Source organism: Gavia stellata, chromosome Z, assembly GCF_030936135.1.
Source record: "Gavia stellata isolate bGavSte3 chromosome Z, bGavSte3.hap2, whole genome shotgun sequence".
Classification (NCBI taxonomy): domain Eukaryota; kingdom Metazoa; phylum Chordata; class Aves; order Gaviiformes; family Gaviidae; genus Gavia; species Gavia stellata.
The window spans coordinates 10455900-10473845 of NC_082637.1; the positions used below are offsets into that span (position 1 = coordinate 10455900).

The 17946-nt window shown below is 56.0% G+C and overlaps 2 protein-coding genes across 3 annotated transcripts; both read right to left on the reverse strand.

Annotated features, from left to right (window-relative positions):
* Positions 1-639: 639 nt before the first annotated feature.
* On the reverse strand, positions 640-11206 carry LOC132320717 (myogenesis-regulating glycosidase-like). Of its 2 annotated transcripts, none has more exons than XM_059833922.1 (2): positions 11196-11206; positions 640-2938 (listed from the first exon to the last, which is right to left on the reverse strand). In XM_059833922.1, exon 2 carries the CDS (start codon positions 2799-2801, stop codon positions 765-767), a length of 2037 nt encoding a protein of 678 aa, XP_059689905.1. In that variant the 5' UTR covers positions 2802-2938; positions 11196-11206; the 3' UTR covers positions 640-764. The 2 variants fall into 2 exon arrangements, with proteins under 2 accessions (XP_059689905.1, XP_059689904.1); XM_059833921.1 differs by lacking the exon at positions 11196-11206 and adding an exon at positions 7359-7450.
* A 970-nt stretch (positions 11207-12176) lies between these two features.
* SPMIP6 (sperm microtubule inner protein 6) lies at positions 12177-16368 on the reverse strand. Its single transcript, XM_059833401.1, has 7 exons — positions 16231-16368; positions 14897-15041; positions 14241-14353; positions 14049-14124; positions 13742-13925; positions 13512-13604; positions 12177-12282 (listed from the first exon to the last, which is right to left on the reverse strand). Exons 1-7 carry the CDS (start codon positions 16366-16368, stop codon positions 12177-12179), a joined length of 855 nt encoding a protein of 284 aa, XP_059689384.1.
* Positions 16369-17946: the final 1578 nt, after the last annotated feature.

Here is a 17946-nt window from a genome sequence, read left to right on the forward strand (position 1 = left end):
TTAAAAAGACTAATGGGGTGTGCTGGTACGGACAGCGCTGCTCTAGGAAAGGCAGTGTTGACACTCAAGGCAAAATACACGGGCAAGTACCGTGCAGCGGGTGTTAAATGGGCAAGGAGGTGGGATGCAGCTGTCCCATCAAGTGATATGCAGCCCATACAGTTAAAATACCACTCGAGTGGACATCACTCGAGTAACCTGGCCTGCCTGGTACCGGGGAAAGCAGGAGCATGGGGCAACTGTTAGTCCAGTGCCACACTAAGCCAAAGGGGGAGAAGACATATGTGTGTATACATGTGTCCCTAGTCTGTTTTCTGCTCTTAAAAAAGTCTTTTAAAATATATTTGCCATATTACAAAACTTAAGGCAGGCTGTGCGTAAGCAACCCTCCCATGTCACACGCCCCCATGCCCAGTGCCAGGTGCTCCCATTGGCAGTAACCAACCTCCACCTCTGGAAATCCTTCGGAACTGATAAGGTATTGGGTTTACTACATGTCTGCAGACAGACAACTCCTTCCTGACCTATACAGAGAAAATTCTGCCGACCGTAACCCAACCAGAGTCTCCTACCAGCGTCAAATTAAAAAAAAAAAAAAATCACACGCGACCCCCCCAAATAAAAAGAAATTACCCCAAGGACAGTGAAGTCTATTTAATTCCCTTCCTCAAGCCCAGTCTCAAAAGAAATGTGCAATTAGAATTATTATTTGTTACGAAGTCCTAGGTAAGGCATAGTTATCCCAAAGCTGATGGAGGAGCCTGTTAGGAAACCCAGAGGAAATAGGCAACTTCGTCCAGGTCGACAGGATAGTCCGTGAGCAGCACCGGGGTCTTCTCAAACAACTCCCCCTTGTAGCTGCGCCACTTGCCCGCTGGCAGGTAGACGTCACGCTCCTGCTTGCCCATCTCCAGGACGGGGGCCACCATGAGGGTGTCACCAATGAGGAACTGGGAGTCGATCCTGTGCGTGGCCTCGTCGCGGGGCGAGATCCACCAGATGGGACGGATGATGGGGTCACCCGTGTCGGTGACCTCCCCAGCGAGCTCCAGCAGCAGCGGGGCCACCAGCGACTCGTGGAGCTCTGTGAACTTCTGCGCGATCTCCACCACCTCCTTGTCATAGAGCCAGGGCGGGATGGAGAACTGCATGGAGGGCATGAAGGCAGACAGCTCCAGCCACCGCACGTACAGCTCCCGGTCGGGGATCTCCACTGCCCCCTCTGTCTTGTTGGGGAAAAAATTCCCCCCGATCATGTCAGCGGATATGAAGGGGTACCCCAGCATGCTGATGGTGAGCACCGTGGGGATGAGGGACTTGAGGCCAAGCTCGTAGCCCCAGACGGAGTCGCGGTCAATGATGCGGAAGAAGCAGGAGATGTTCTGCGACTGGTAGCCCACCCGCACCTCAGCCAGCTCGTAGAAGGGGATGGCCATTTCCGTGTAGCGCCGTGACCAGATGCTGGGGTCCGAGAGTGGGCGGAAGGTGCTGAACTGCTTGGGCAGGTAGCTGGTCTCACCCGCGTCGAACTTGAAGGACGAGATGCCGTACTTGTGTCGGAGCTGACGCAGGTGGCTCTGGAACCAGTCCCGGGCTGCCGGGTTGGTGAAGTCCAGGATGGCCCCGATGCCATTCCACCACTCCACCATGGCTGGCAGCCGCCCAGATGGCTCCTTGATGAAAAGCTGACGCTCGATCCCCACCCCAAAATTGGAGGAGTTGTAGTTTATGAAAGGGTGAGTCCACAGGGTGACCTTAAACCCATCCTCCCTCAGTTTTGCAAACATCTCTGTCACATTGGGGAACTTGACAGGGTCAAAGTCAAAGTCCCCATAGGCTTGCGTGTACATGTCATCAATTTCAATGTGGCTGCAGTTAAAACGGTACTTCTTGATCTTTTCGGCAAATCGCAAGAGTTTATCTTGGTCGATATTGTTCTTGTAGAGTGCCCAGGTGGACCAGATGGGATATCGGAAGGCGTTCTCGGCAGGGATCTTGGAGGGCTTGTTGAAGTACCGGCGCACCATGTACTTGTGGATGGAGGTGACATCGGAGCCCACGCAGACCCGGTAGCTGAGCTCGGGGAAGGGCTGCTGCCCCGGTGGGGGCTTGTAGGGGGAGTCCTTGTAGCGGGCCTGGAAGAAGAGGGCACGCTCAGTGGCGTTGAAGCCCAGGTGGAAGGGCACGGAGTCGTTGATCTTGATGGCCGCTGCCTTGGAGGAGAGCCAGTAGCGCTCGAGGATGCCGCCAAAGCTGTCGCGGAAGGAGTAGACGTCGCTCGTCACGTAGGGCACGGGCTCCTGGTAGCCGGCCAGGCGGATGGGCCAGTGCTGGGTGCTCATCTCCGAGCCCCCGTACCAGTGGGCATCCTCCCAGAACATGGTGTGCTCCACTGCCGGGCCGGCCGCCAGCTCTTCCCAGCGCACACGGTAGCACATGACCGTGTCCTTGGGCTTCACCGTCTGGATGAAGAAGTTGAGCGGCCCCCCGCCCGACCGCGTGCAGCTCAAAATCTCGCCCTCCTTGGAGCACGACTCCAGGTCGAGGCTGCCCGAGCGGAAGGCCAGCCGGAAGACCACCTCCCCGTGCTGGTTCCGGATGACGAAGCCGTCTGCGCGCAGGTCCATCAGCTCCGTCTTGAGCCGCTCCGCCTTCCGCAGGGACATGGTGTAGTAGCACCAGGCCACCACCGCAGCAATGAACAGGAAGAGGCCCAGCAAGATGGCCCCGAGCATGGGCCTCAGCTCCTTGGAGGGCTTCTGCTTCACTGGCGTGAAGTTCTCGGGCAGGAAGGTGTACATGGTGCTCTGTTTTCTCTAGCGCTTTTTGCAGAGGAGTGGGAAGGAAGATCTCTTTGCAGCAAGTCCGGGGTTCTCAGAAGGAGACCACGGACTGTTAGGAGAGTTCCCACCTCCACCGAGTCCTGGAGCACCTGTCTCTGAAAAAGAAGAGGATATAAATGGTCTCAGAAGAATCTCTGAATCAAGGGACCGCTTGTCATCCCTTTGCTGACTCCATTTCAGCAGCTCGCCCCGGCCCCGTGCTGCCAGACTGCGACGTGCCATGTGCTGCATGCCGAGTACCAGACATCATCTCCGATTACCCCAGGCAGACAACACGTGTGGAGAACAGCCTGAGTCTCACGCGGAAAACAACCCCAGGGCAATAAGGGCCAAACCTTTTCCATAATTAGTTCTTTTTTGGGGGAAGACTTTCAGCGAGGCAGGAGCGAGACTGGGAGGGGGTAGGAGGAGGCTAAGCAGGTGCTGGATCAGCCCACTGACAGTATCTTTAAGGGACAGGGCTAATTAAGAGCCATAGAAGATACCACACAATGAATTCCAGGCAGCTGCTCCTCATTTTAATCAAACTGCCTCCCTGGCAGATTTAACTCAGCTCATCCGCAGCACCATTCCCTTCCCACCCCCTCTGTGTCTCGGCTGCTCCGGGAATGCTTGGCAGTGAAGGTGGGTAAATCCCAGCTTCTCCACAGTCCCCGCATGGCCAAATGTGTCCAGGGTACCTGCGCCTCGTGGCTGCTTTTGGGGGGGCACATAAGGGGTGCGCTGTGCAGCAAAGCACAGCTGCGGGAGGTACTGCACCAGCAGTCCCATGCGGGAGGAGAGCGCCTTGCTCTTGCCGTGCACGCAGACCCCTGCAACGGCTCCGGGAGCGAGAAAGGCTAATTTTTTGGGGACTGAGTGGTGCAGGACCTCTAAAGGGTTTTTCCTCCGTTCAGCACAGCCCTGGGCTGTGTTTCGGCTCCATCCCGCTCTCCCCTGCGCGGCCCCGGGGAAGTGGGCTGTGCCGAGAGCCTAATGGCTTTTCCTTGGCCGTGGGCTGGCTGGGCTTGGCCAAGCGCAGCGCCGGGGATCCAGAGGGGAAAAGTAAAGTGAGGACACGGGAGAGCGAGAAACAAGCCCAGCTGCAGGAGGAGCAGGGGAAGGAGAGGAGCTGCAGAGCCGCAGACCAGCTGGCCACTACCTGCCTAGCGCCAGCACACACGGGCACGCCACCTCCTCCCCAAGCCCCGGGGGCTGTAAGCCTGTCAGCTCTGGGGAAACCAGAGAAAAAACCCTTCTTTTTGGGCACGAACAAAGCTGGTTGCAGTGACTCCCTCTAAAGGGGTTTGTTTCTTTTTAAAAAAAAAAAATGAAGAAAAAGATCCAAAAGGAAATACCATACCCTCTCCCTGCCGCAAGCATGACAAGCTGGAGCACATTTTCCTCTGCACCTCGGACAGATCTTTCTCCCCAGAAATGGACAGCCAAAGCAGAAAGGGGTCCTGAGCATCACCTAAACACCACCGCTCCACTACGGGGATACCCAGGTGTAAACCCAGAGTGGCACCTGAGCACAGCCTCAACAAAACACACAGCATTTTATATTCGTCATGCAGCACGTATTGGGCCAGACCTTGCAGCTCAGGGGCCTTTTTCGTTGCCGGCCAGGTCATTTTAGCCTTCCCTTGGGAGCCAGTAACTTTCTAGGCTGCCAGTTGCTTTAAATGGGATTACAGCAGCATTAGGAAGCGATTAGCCTGAATGGGTGATAGGTTTAGCTAAATGACTTGTCCTGCGGCCAAGTCCCACGGAGCCCTCACTTGCTGGTGGGGAGATCCGGCACAGGATGGGGGTGGCTCCAACCACCCCGATTGTGTCACCCAGGGCCAGATCCTGCACCCCAGGAACCGGGCCCTCAGCCACCAGCATGTGTGATGTGAGGCTGGCTGAGCCCAGCAAAAACGGGGCAACAAAGGCAGAGAGGAGACAGTTGCGAGAAGTTGCTGTGCTTGGGATAAATGCTCATCCCCTCTATCAACCCCTCCTTGGCTTTAGGGTGAACCAGAAGCAGCACAGGATTGTAATGGGGATGGCGGGGTGGGGGGGTTTGCAGAAGGGTCTTGGCCAAAACCAGCACAGCTGAGCAATGCCACAAGTGGCAGGATGCTTCTGGAAATAGAGATGGGTATGCTGAGCCCAAACAAGCTCCCTCCCTCTCGGCACTGGGAATTTTTGGGATGCCAGCAAGGGAGATGAAAATACCTATCACTACCAGAGGCATGCCTGTGTCTCATGCATGCCTTATCTGGGGACTGCAAAGCTTAAGGGGGGAGAAAATAAAATGCAGCTGCCTACCAAGCAGGACTTGCAAATTATTTGGGAAAATAATTTTTTAAAGTTTTAATGTTTTCTGAAAAAAAAGAGGAAATAAATGGTGTTTTCTGTCTCAGATCTCATTTAGGGTTTTAAGCCCAAGAAATGGCAGATACTGCTGCTGCGGGGACAGCCACCTCCTCATTCCACGTAAAATTGACAGCAGCTCCCAGGGCTTTAGGGAGTTTCTGGATTTTCATCTCCCTTTCAGGAGGCCGGTTTATTATTTATGAACTACTTCGAAGCTGCTCTATTTTTAGGCTGTTTCTTTCTTTTCCCCCCATGGGCTGGAGCTCATGACGTACACAAAGGAGCCGTCACTGCTGCTGCCAGTAGAGAAATAATGTGTGTTTTAAGAAAGGTTTTGCAGCCTTTTGTGGCCCTTGGACACTGATCTGCCTCGGAGGGATTTGCAAGTCGGGTGTCTGAGCTGGCGGATTTAATCCTGCTTTGGTCGCTCTGGCTGGGCCAGGATCAAACCCCTGTGGCTGCCCGGGGCTGACGGACATCACCTGCTTGGGTACCAATCCAACAAAGATGCTGAGAAGGGTGTCTGCAGGCATCACCCAGCACACCAATGGGCCAGGGAGGTCTCTGAAAACAGGATCTCACTCTGTGCCCATCCAACCCCTCTATTTTTTTGCCTTGTTAACAAAATGCACGTTCTCCACTTGGTGATTTGGCTCCATCCCAGATGAGAAGTAAGTCTCCCAAGCTCCCTGGAGATGCCTGCTGCCTCGCACTCATGAGCTGCAGCCTGCAGAGGTGCCTGCTCATGCAAAGCCTGTTTCAACATTTCTTTTGGAATGCAAACTTGTTATTTTGCTCCAAGATGACATTGTGGTGACCTTTAACGCCTCAAAAAAAAAAAAAAGAACACGGGAAGGGAGGGTGCCAAAGCCAAACAGCATGTTTGCAGCTTGCTGCGCTGGAGCTTCCCAGCTGACCCAAAACAAAGCTTTTTCTTCCTGTTCTGTAGAAGCAGCATGTCGTCTTGCCTCAACTCGACATGAGAGTAAAACATCTGAGCAGGACACACTTTGCAGAGTAAAAATAAAAATCCATTTTTTGACTGCTTCTATTTTTACCAACACCACCCACTAACCACAGGCTGCGAGACCCACAGCACCACTAACCCCAGCAACTTTGCAATTAGGGCATTCGTTTAAAGAGGGTCAATAACATTCAACTGGTCTCTATTGCTCCGGTGGCGTCCGGTCTGAACCATGCTGGAAGCCAACCTTGTGCCGGGGACACGCGCCCATTTCCCACACTTTGATGCCGGGAAACCCTCCCCTCCGGTGCAAGGTGCTGCCGCCTCCTCCCCAAACATCTTGGCAGGAGTGGAGCTAAGGAAACACCGCAGATTTCACCGGGAGGCATTTCCAACACCATAAAAGAGGAGGGAATTGGGATGGCAAATTAAAGGGGAAATTACTTCTCTGCAAAACAGCTGCAGGGGGGAAAAAAGCCTCCGTACGCACGGTCCTGGCTCTGCTCTGCAACACCCCCGCCGGGGAGACCGGCCCTGCCAAAGGGACTTGGCAAACCTGAGATGGGGGATGAGCAAACCCTTCCCGGGGGTTTCATTTCCCTTGGAGGGGTCTGCAGCAGCACTAGAGTTCTCTGTAGGGCTTTTTGGAGTCATAAAGGGTGAAATCACCGTTCCAGTCGCTTGGCGCTGATGGGAGCCGGTGGGACAGGCAAGGGCACGCTGCCTGCACGGATCAGAGGCATCGATTCCTCCCCCAGCCCTGCAGAGCCACCTGCAAGGATCCCCCCAAATACCGCACCCGATCATCCCGGGACCCTCGGATTTTCCCCACGGCGCACAAGCCACCACGGGCTGAACGTGGGTGGCATAGACTCTGGGCCCCCGAGCCAGGGCAGTGACTCTACCTTAGCAGGACAGGGACAGCCGGGGAGACACAGTGCTTCCTTCCCAGGGGACCCCCACCTTCACCGTCCCCACTGCGGTCGCAGCAGGGACCGACACGCTGCCTGGCCTGAGGGGCTTGGGGAAAGGCTGCGGTCGGAGGGGGGTCTCTGCGCTGCCTGCAAAGTGACAGATGCTTGCTGTTGGGGCTGCTGCCTCCGTGGCAAGATACGGCAGCAAATTCCCCGTAGGACCCGACTGTCGGATACGGACAGCCCTGGCCAGAAGGTAGCTCATCCCGCTGGGGTCATGGTGCCGGTACTTACCCGTCCATCGCCTCCTCGGGATCCCTGCCTGCTGTCTGGCTCTGCCACAGATGGCTTTTTAAGCACATAAAAAATACACGCTGCTACGCCTCCGTGTCCCCAGCAGCTTCGTTCTCTCCATCACGCAGGAGTGTTTTGGGGCTACGAGCTGGCTGCACCACGAACAGCACGTGTCCACGGGCAGGAGGAGGGGAGCCAGCACGTCACTGGTGTGTTTTCTCAGGCACTGTGACGGATGCGTGAGCAGCCAACCCTTTGGCCGGGGTACGCCGAGGCAGCAGCGCCTGGCCAAGAGGCAGCTGCCGCAGGCATCGCGGCGGCACGAAGCGCACGAGCTTCGCCAAGCCTCAGCTCCTGGAGTCGCGGGATTGGGGCTGGCAGCTCGCCTCCCTGCCAGGTGAACAGAAAGGGCTGGCGAAGGCTCATCCCCTCCTGCATTCACAGGCTCTCCCAAATCACAAAGTAAAACAAAAAACAACCCAGGGTTTTGTTTTTCTCTTCCCCAAGTCTTGTGATTTAAAGCAGAGTCATGATTCAGCAGAGTAACGAGGCTGCCTTGAGTGAAAAGAAACAAGCAGCCCCACTGCTGCTGGCTGGTTTGTAAGCCAGGATTAAACAACACCGGGCAGCCAGAGGATAAACCCCAAATCCAAGGGGGCCACAGGAATACAGAGCTCATCTGCAGAGTGCAGACACGCTGCCAGCACTTCGCTCCGTCTGCAGGAGGAGACAGGAGATTTGGAGCTGCAGCATTAGCTCTGCCCAGCCTTAAATACTTTCACCTATATTGTAGGAATCATCACTTTACAGCCCAGTTATGTCCCTTAAAGCTGCCAGTGTCAAGTGACGCTCCAAACCTATTTAGACACCTCATCCAGTGTCTGATCATGAATACAAAAAAGCCACTGGGAGTCAATTCTGGCAGCAAATGACTTAACATTTAACAGCCCTAACAATTCCCCCATTACAACATCGTCTTTCTTTCACAGAATCACAGAATCATTAAGGTTGGAAAAGACCTGTAAGATCATCAAGTCCAACCATAAAAAAAAACCAAAACAAAAGCAACAACAACAAAAAAAAAAACCACAAAAAACCCCCAAACCACCCACAAACCACAAAACACACCACAACCCACACCAAAACAACCCACCCACACCACACAGCACCATGCCCATCAAGCCACCTCCCACAATGCCATATCTAGACGCTCCTTGAACACCTCCAGGGAGGGTGACTCCACCACCTCCCTGGGCAGTCTGTTCCAGTGTTTCACCACTCTCTCAGTAAAGAACTTTTTCCTAATATCCAGCCTGAACCTCCCCTGGCGCAACTTGAGGCCATTTCCTCTAGTCCTGTCTCTAGTCACTTGGGAGAAGAGACCAACACCCACCTCTCTGCAACCCCCTTTCAGGTAGTTGTAGAGAGCGATAAGGTCTCCCCTCAGCCTCCTCTTCTCCAGGCTGAACAACCCCAGCTCCCTCAGCCGCTCCTCATCAGACTTGTGTTCCAGACCCCTCACCAGCTCCATCGCCCTTCTCTGGACACGCTCCAGCACCGCAATGTCCTTCTTGGAGTGAGGGGCCCAAAACTGAACACAGCATTCGAGGTGCAGCTTCACCAGCGCCGAGTACAGGGGCACGATCACCTCCCTACTCCTGCTGCCACACTATTTCTGATACAGGCCAGGATGCCGTTGGCCTTCTTGGCCACCTGGGCACACTGCTGGCTCATATTCAGCCGGCTGTCGACCAGCACCCCCAGGTCCTTTTCTGTGGGGCAGCTTTCCAGCCACTCGTCCCCAAGCCTGTAGCGTTGCATGGGGTTGTTGTGACCCAAGTGCAGGACCCGGCACTTGGCCTTGTTGAACCTCATACAATTGGCCTCGGCCCATCGATCCAGCCTGTCCAGATCACCCTTTGTTCTTCACCCTGTACCAATTAGCAAGATGAAGTTTTAATAAGCTGGGTCTTCACTTTAACCCTGCACACCGCTTGCGGTGCTGCCGGCTCATGACTAAACCATGGCTGAGGACTCTCGCTTTCCCCTCCCTGGAGGCACATCACAGTGCCTGAATTTGTCTGAGTTGCAAAGATTTGTGGAGACTTTAAAACAAAGTGAGCTCTTCTGGTCCACTCGTATTGAAGTGCATTGGACACGTGGGAGAAAAAGCTCCAGTGCTCTCCCTTCAAGGACATCTCTGTGTCCACCTTGGAGATGCCCTACAGCCCCTGGGGGAGCAGGAGGCAGCCTGGCCCTGAAGCTGCGGTCCATGGGGTAACCCAGAGCCCAGCAGCCAGCTCCTCGGCACCTGCAGGGCCAGCAGCTCTTGGAGAGGCATCCACTAAAACCACCCAGCTTGTGCCTGACAGCGGCAAAAGCAAAACACCAAATACAAGGAGTTCCAAGCGGCAGCATGCCGGGATGATATAAACTTCTGCCCAAAAAAAAATGGGAGAGATAACCGCAGTAACTACATTGCCCCGACTGAAGGAGCTAGCACCAGGCAGGGACGTGGCCCAGTGGGGCTGGTCCAGCGGGCAGGCATATGAAATCCTGGCACGAGGCACTGGTCCACTATTAGTTTATTTCATTTGCCATGTGTGCTGTATAATATACACAGCCAGAAAGATTTTGGTGTCTTTGCTGCTGTCCTTCGGTCCCACAGCCCAGTTCCTTCTGGCACAAGTTGTGCTTCATCTACCACCCTATCACTCCAACAGCCTCTCTCCCCAGTGCTCCCGCGGGCATTAATCTCACTCCTGCTCATTTCCATCCTCCAAGGCAAACTGCCTCACAGCGGGACTCAGTGTCCTGTTTTGCCCCCAGATCCTTTCTTAAAAGAGCTGATTCAGCACTTTGGGAGCACTCAGCATTCTGGATGCCGAGGCTGGCTGAAACCCGAGCATATCCCAACACCCAAGCACTACAACACGATATGGGGAAGAAATGGAAACCGAAGCCCATCCCTCTGGCATGGCGATTTTCCAGACATTGAGTTACCATGAAACTCCAGGTGCTGGCAGCTCCAGAGAGCAGTGGATGGCTCATGGGGCTGGGCTGGCCACTCAGGACCCCGAAAGTCCATCTGTATCCCACAGCCAGCGGTGCTGGACAACCTTGGGCCAAGTGCAATCACCAATCCTTTAAAGTGCTCCCTGGCAGCTCTTCCATGTGCAGATCCAGCCATGCAGACACAACCCCCTGACCCTCATCCCCCACGGGGCTGCAGGTGTCTGCTGTGCCAGGCACTTGCCCTTTGGGCATCATGAGTATCCCAAGAGGGAGAGGGAAAACAGAAAGAAGGATTTGTGCTTTCTAAAACAGCTTTGGCCGCTCTTCACCACTGCCAGCACTTGCTGATGGAGGGGCTGTCCCAGAAAACACTGCAAACCCAACACAGTACATCGCACGATGTGCTGTGTAAACCCATCTGCTTAAGTTTTCGCTGCCAAACATCTGTCTAGCGGCAAAAGTTGAAGATGCACCTTGCAAAGCGGAGCCGGGGTCGTGTCTCCGGGCCCCGTTAACCTTCTCCAGGCGGCAAGACTCCTACCCATCACAAGAAAAACGTGCGCAGCCCCTCCGTGGCGGAGTGCGAAAGCCTGGCACCCAGGGTCAGGGTGCAGGTTGGCACCCACACCCCGCTCCCCGCGGGCCTTCCGAGCCCGCCCCTGCTACCGGCTGCCGCCTGGGCTCTGCGGGACGGGGCAACCCCGCCCGCCTCCAGCCCCCCCACCCGCTCATCCCCCCCGCCCCGGGATGCACACCCCAAACCCGCCCCGGGGGCTGCCGCATCCGTCCCCGGCGGGCAGCCCCGGCAGCCGGCAAACTTACCGGCGGCGCCGGGCCATGCCTGGGCTCTGCGCGGCACCGGGGACGGGGCGGGGGGCACCGGCTCTGGGCGCAGCCGGCGGCCCGCAGCGGTTCCGGGGTTGGGCGCTCCCCGCCGTCCCGCCCCGGCTCCAGCCCCGCCCCGGCGCGGCGCTCCCCGCTGGGAGATGTAGTTCGGCCCCCGCCGCTCCCCCGGCGGCGGCAGCAGCCCCGGCGGGTGGCGACGGGGCCGCTCCGGGGGGTGGGAGTGGCTGGGGATGCGCGGGGGCACTTGCGGGTGGGGGTACCCCTGGGGCTGAGCTGGGACCACCCGGGTTTTGGCACTGGTGGGGCTGTGCCGGGATGCTTTTGGGCTGGGAGGGGGTTTTCCCTGCCCCAAGCAGGGTTGGGGTGCTGCTTGGTGTGGGCACAGCGCGGCGGCGGTGCTGCCCCACAGGAACGCGGAGCCCCAGATGGCTCTGTGCTGGAGCATCCCTCTCGTGGGGACCGCAGCTCCATGGGTTTATGATCTGCAGCACAGGTGGAAGGCCCTGGATGGTGTTCCCCGCTGGCACTGGGCTCCCAGATCATAGAGAAGGGCATTTCATGCCTTCATTAATTATGTGCTCCTTTCAAATCCCCCTCCATATTTAGCCCGTGTCCATGCTCGGTATCCCAGATGGACAGCAGCTCTTCTTGGATAACTTGGCAAAAGCAACCATGTCCTAAGCAGCCCAGCACGAAGCCGACAAACACGGGTATCAACGACTGCTTCTATTTCTGTCTGTGTTACTATGCTCTGAGAGCTTCTCTTTGCATGTTTTCTTGATCTCCAGACTTGTGGGTGGTGGCAGGGTACCAGCCCCTGAGGGCCGTTAAAGTGCCCACCAAGCCAGCAGTCGCTGAAGTTTCTCCTCCCTCCCCAGGGACTTCCCCAGCCTGTAGGAAAGGGTCTGAGGGGAACAGTTGCCCAAGACAGTTTTAATGAAAGCCCATCTTTGCTCTTCACCAGCACCACAGGGCAGAGTAAGCCTCCGAGATAAACTCAGGGTGGATGGTGTAGCTGCCTCTCTGGACTCCTCCTGTCTTCTTGAAGTGGCTCATGTCCCACCTAGGAGAGCAGATAATGTTATCAGCCATGGGAGGATGAAACTCTGGTGAGGAAGAAGAGCAGAAAACCTGTTTCTGGCTGCCAGCATCGCTTAGGGGTGAGCAGCGGACACCCAGCTTTCTGCATCCACTTTGGTGTGTGTCTTTGGGTGCTGAGACCAAAGTGAAGTCCTGGCAGAAGAGCTGAAGCTCCCTGGTGCTGCCATCTCAGTGAGCTGCTTCCAGTGGGTCTCCCACCCTGCAGACACCCACTTTCTCTTGCACTGTCGTTTTCCCAAAACCTTCATTCCCAACGTCACGCCACTCCAGGAAAATCTGCCTGTTTCTCAGCAGAGAAGACCTTGAGAAACATCTCACCAAGGCTCAGGCATAGGAAGATCTATAGGGAACCCAGCACTCCCTGTTTGTTCTTCTTGGTTTTTGGTTTTAGTTTCTGGGCTCAGGAATCTAAAGCCACTCACATGTTTTCTGCAAAGCCTGCTGCCTAATTTTGGCCCACGGGGGGTTGATGCAGTAGCAGAGTGATGACTAAGCTGGTTGAACAGCCGCCTCTCTCCCCTCACTGCTTCCCCAGGGCTGAAAAAAGCTGCCTCGGCAATGGAGACATCCTAAGGATAAGCATGTGGGGATTGAACGTTGCTGTCAAACCTGCAGCGGGTGAAGGACAGGGCTGATTACTTCATAACGAACAGTATGACCAGGGAACAGGTTCTTGGATAAGAAGAGCAAACAATAACAGAAAATATGAGAGCAGCACAAGAAACACTGAAATGGCCCCAAAATCTGGGAGATGCTAAGCTACATACAGCTGGGCTCAGGGGTGCCGGCAAGATTTCAGGTGCCGTACAGTCCCAAGGACCGCTGGATGAGACCAAGCATAGAAACGCCTGTCCTGGGAGTAAATTTGGCAACTGCTTCTCCACGGGTAGCAACAACACACCCCACAGCCCAGCACATCAACAGTGTCCTGCTCTCCCTTGTCACGTCCACTTAGCCTGCGAGACGGAGGTGCGAAGGCTGCATCACTGCCTGCATGGGCACTGCGATGGGACCTGCTACTCCTCGAGGTCTGCAGTCTGCACCATCACCCCCAGAATAACCCTCTGAGCAATTTTGCACGAAACCCTAGTGAAAAGAGAGCTAGTGGCTGGCTGGCATTTGGAAAAAACAAGAGGCTTTTTCCTGAGGGCAACTGGCTTGGAGCATTCCCCGCACTGAACCTGTCTGCACCTAGGGCTCCTGTACGGGAAGGATGGCTGGGGGCGATGTGTAGATGTACAGAACATTGCTCTGGGGCTGTAACTGCAGCACGGGATACTCCTGCAAGAGACAGAGGAGGTAGGGTGAGCGGTGGCCCTGAGGACAAGGGAGGTCATGTCCTTCCCAACCCATCCCAATCCAAGGCAACCCATCCCCACCCAATCCAAGCCAACCCATCCCTCCCCAAGCCACCTCAACTTACAGCCCTCTCTCCTAGTGCGTGGAGATGCTTTCTGATGGCAGGTGCCCCATCAACGTTGTAGTCCATCCCTCGCAGGCAGTAGTGGCGCCCAAAGCAGGGGCTGTAGTAGCCCTGGAAGGGTCCCCTCCCCGTCACGGTGTACACAGGCAGCCTGTGCGGCATGTCAGCAATCACCTCTCTCTCTGCAAACAGAGGGATGGTGAGGGTAAGGGTGAGGAGGAGCAGCCAGCCCATCAACCGGATGGACACCAGCATGGCACAGGCACAGCTACAGCCAGAGTACAGGGAAGGGTGAGGCTACTTACCGGGTTGATTGAGGCAGGTGGGTTTTGGGGGGTACGGCATGGGTATGCTGTGCAGGAAGGTCTCCATCCTTGTCTCCTGCAAGGAGCGATGGCAGCCCTTGCAGGACTGCCACCCTTTTGCTGCAGAGCCCGAGGTGCTGGTGGCACCTGAAGTGGCTCCATTTTGGGGAGGCCAGGGGGGCTAGACTCTACCTTGGGCAGGAGGGGGAGGTAAGAGGAGTGCTTATTCCAGGCTGGGCTGTTGTAAGGACTTGTTCTCCAGGTGATGTGTTTGTCCTCGTTGACAAAAACTGGGCTGTACTTCTCTGCAATGCAAAAGCAACAGGCAGGGGTGTCCTATAGAGCTGGGGATGTGAGGGGATGGCTGGAAAGTCCCAACTGTTCCCCCTCTCCTCAAAACACAATGCCACGGGGCCAGGGGGCATGTCAGAGGTGCTGCTCCCAGGGTCCTTGTGAAGGATCTGTGATGGAGGTGACACCACCACTTCCAGCTCATTGGTCACTCGTCCCTGCTCATGTAGCCTTGGTCCCTGGGGGCTATGGGGTGCCAGGAGGGTGTCTGCAGGCAGTACCTACCACCGGGGGTATTTAGGGGCCACCATGGGAGAGAACCCTGGGGACCTGAGGACATCTATGGGATAGGGACAGTCTCAGTGCAGGGATGGGGAAGGGTGGCTGCGGCAAAGCCACAAGCGCAGGTGCCGAGGGAGGGTCCCTTCACCACTGTGGGGGGTTTGCAGGGCGCAGAAGGGGGGATGAACAGAGCTGCTGCCGGCACCCTCAGCCCCCTGACCCCATGGGGATGTGCCCCGTGTGACACAGGAGGACAGTTGGGACCTCGGCAGTACCTTCCGACCTGGCCAGCCAGTACTTCTCGGGCCAGTAGGTAGCAGGGTCAATGGTGTTCCTGTAGTAGTCCTGCATCGCTGCCTTAATCTGCTGCTCGGGCTGACCTTGGCTCACCGGATTTTGCACGGGGGGCATCGTTAATCCCTACAGAGAGCGGGGAGAGACACCCAGGCCAGGTGGCAGCGTCTGCCTTCACGGCCATCGGGGCACACAGCGAAGCTGATTACCAGGCAGGGTCTAATGCTAGAGTTGCAGCTGGAGATCTGAGCACCAAGCCTCTCTTTGCAGCGGGTGGGCATGGGGGTCATAGCAGCACTGTGCTCTCCCCCCACAAGCTTCCCACTCACCCGAAACTGGAGGATGGAAGATGACTGGGCATCACTGGCTCCTCTCCCCCTGCACCCAGGGTGTCCACAGGCATCCGGGCACTTTGCAGAGTAAGAGATGGGGTCGGTGCACTGGAACTGCCAGGTGTGGGGCCAGCAGCGGTTGGGAAGGGAGTTACAGGACCAAACCAATGCCCTACAGCTGGCAAAGCTCAAGAGGGCTGGGGTCTTGCAGGCAGTCTGGTGCCCTGGCTGCATGAGCCATTTCTGTCCCTGCACAGTGGTGGCATCCCTCTCCATGCCCTCTGCTGGCTCCCTCATTATAATGCACATGCTAACGAGTCTGAAAGAGATGAGCCAGTTTGCAGTGTGCCTCACATCAGAGCCTGCATGCTTGTTAGCCCATGTGGGGAAAGCTGCATGTCCCACAGACACCCCCCGCAGTGAAGCCATGGCTCAGGGATCCCTCCTCCTCCAGGACCAGGGCTGGGAGGGGTTTTTTGGTGCTCAGATCTCCCCCTGGCCCTTTGTACAGCCCCCCGGCATGGAAGGCCCCCACAGTCAGAACTGAGCTGAGCCTAAGGGCTGTGTGTTGGAGCAGCTCTCAGAGCCACCTGATCAGTCCCTCCATCGCCACCACATCACACAATAGCCGTGGGCTGAGCCCCGCCACTGCCTCAGTTTCCCCTTCCTCAGCAGATCCTGCCCCTTGCACACTCTGAAACCTACTGATGGACAGGGCTGATGTGTGAGAGCTTGTGCTGGTGACTGTCAGCCCCAAGAGCCTGAAGCCACTGTGGGATGCATCTCTACGGGAAAAGAAACCAGCGAGCACAGGCCATGGGGCTTCAAACACTTTCCTAACCAGGGAGCACCCCCCCCCCCTCCTTTACACACATGCAGCAAGGCACCCCGCGAGTCCCCGTGCCACCCCCCTGCCCAGCACCGAGCATCCGCAGCTGGGTAGGGGTAGAAACTCTGAGGTTTCCGTCTCCCGCAGCATTTACCTGCGTCACAAACTTGTTTTCTCTCCAGAGCTGCTGTGGAGCCTGCTCTTGGATGGTCTTCTTGACGGAGCATGGCGGGCGGTAAGAGTCGGTGTAAGTGCTGACAGGGGTCTTGTGTTTTTTGGAGGAGAGGAACATGGTGCAGCAGCCCGCTGGGAAGGGAGCACTTGGAGTCCCAAAGGGTCCCAGGGATGCCCCACTGGATAAGCAGCACTGCGTGGGGCTGGGGACTCGCAGCCCACGCAGGAAAGGGAACAGAGCTGGTGCCACTGCTCTGCCAGCCCAGGGTGGTGCTTATGTCATCAGTGATGTCATAGTGTGGGAGCAGGAGGATTTGGTAGCTTTCTGTCAGTCACATAGCTACGCTCTGGTTCTCACCTAGGGCACAGCAGTTGCTGCCTGCATCCCTCCATGGGCTGCACCCTCCTGGCTTTGTCCTGGTGCTGGGCTTCCTCCCCTCCTGCAGGCAATTACCTCAACAATGGTAGGAAACAGTTTCAGCTGGTCCTAGTCAAGATGATAATTCTATTTTGGGAGGTGCAGGAGCAGTGATTGTGGCTTTTCCAGCCCCTCTCTCCCGTATTTCCTTGGAAACCCCACAGCAACAGGGGAAACCCCATTGATTTTCACACCCTGCTGGTCTCTGCTGAGCCAGGCTTAGGCTCTCCATCAGCCCCGTACCCTCCTGGGAGCCAGTGGGAGGCTGGAAGGGAAGGGTGGACACGGGGGTGCCTACCCTCCCCTCAGCTCCGTGGCCTTGGAGCACCCCAGGGCACAGATCTGAGGAGCACTGCCCTGCAGAGAGGTGGAGTCCAAGCCTCTCGGTTGGGGTGGGGACTCATTCTGCACTGGACCGGCTGCCAGCATGAGCCACTGCCCCACACCTCCCCAGCTGTCCCCTGTCCCTGGCAGTCTCCGGGGTTTCCAGCTGCTGGCATTGGACTTTAAAATCAGTGCTCGGCTCTTGTGCCAGCAGTTTGGAAGGTCAGAAATAGCTGCAATGCTGGAGAAAAGGTTATTTCACCTGCCAGTGTCGTACAGATGCAGCACTTCCTTCTGCTTCTGTCGCAGCCCAGATGCAGGAGCCGGGTCCAGCCCTCATGCCTTCCTGCTGCCTCGGGGAGAAGCATTTCCCAAATGCTGGCTGGGGGCTGGCTGGCCCCAGCAGGTTTACCTGTGCCATATGGCACAGCTCCACACCAGCCACTTCTACAGCACCCAGGCAGGGTGGCATTGGCTACGGCGTGAAGGCTGGCACCCCCTGATACCTGTAACTGCGGTTGCTGGGGGTTCAGAAGAGGTGGTGCAGTTTGTACCCTCTCACCCCGGTTTGCTCCAATGAGAAAGGCTGGCAAGATGGTTTTCATATGTATGCTTTTTAATATCATTAATTCTGTTACACTACACACAACCAGTAACAATGATAAATACTGCAATGGAAATGTTAAAAAAAATATTATACATGTTTCATGTTTTTGAAAAAAAACCCACAGTTTTTAAATAAATTAACGCATAAAACTGATGGTAGAAAAAAGAAAACCCAAAACAAACCACAACACAACTGATCTGTTTAAGGCAATACTCTACGCAGACGGGAACAGAAGTACAAGAGTGTGCTACATGTTCTGAATGGGAAAAAAGAAAGAAAAAAAACCCATACAAGATGCAGATTGATGCTTCAGGAGTGAAAAAACTCCCAAAACCAGATAATAAAAC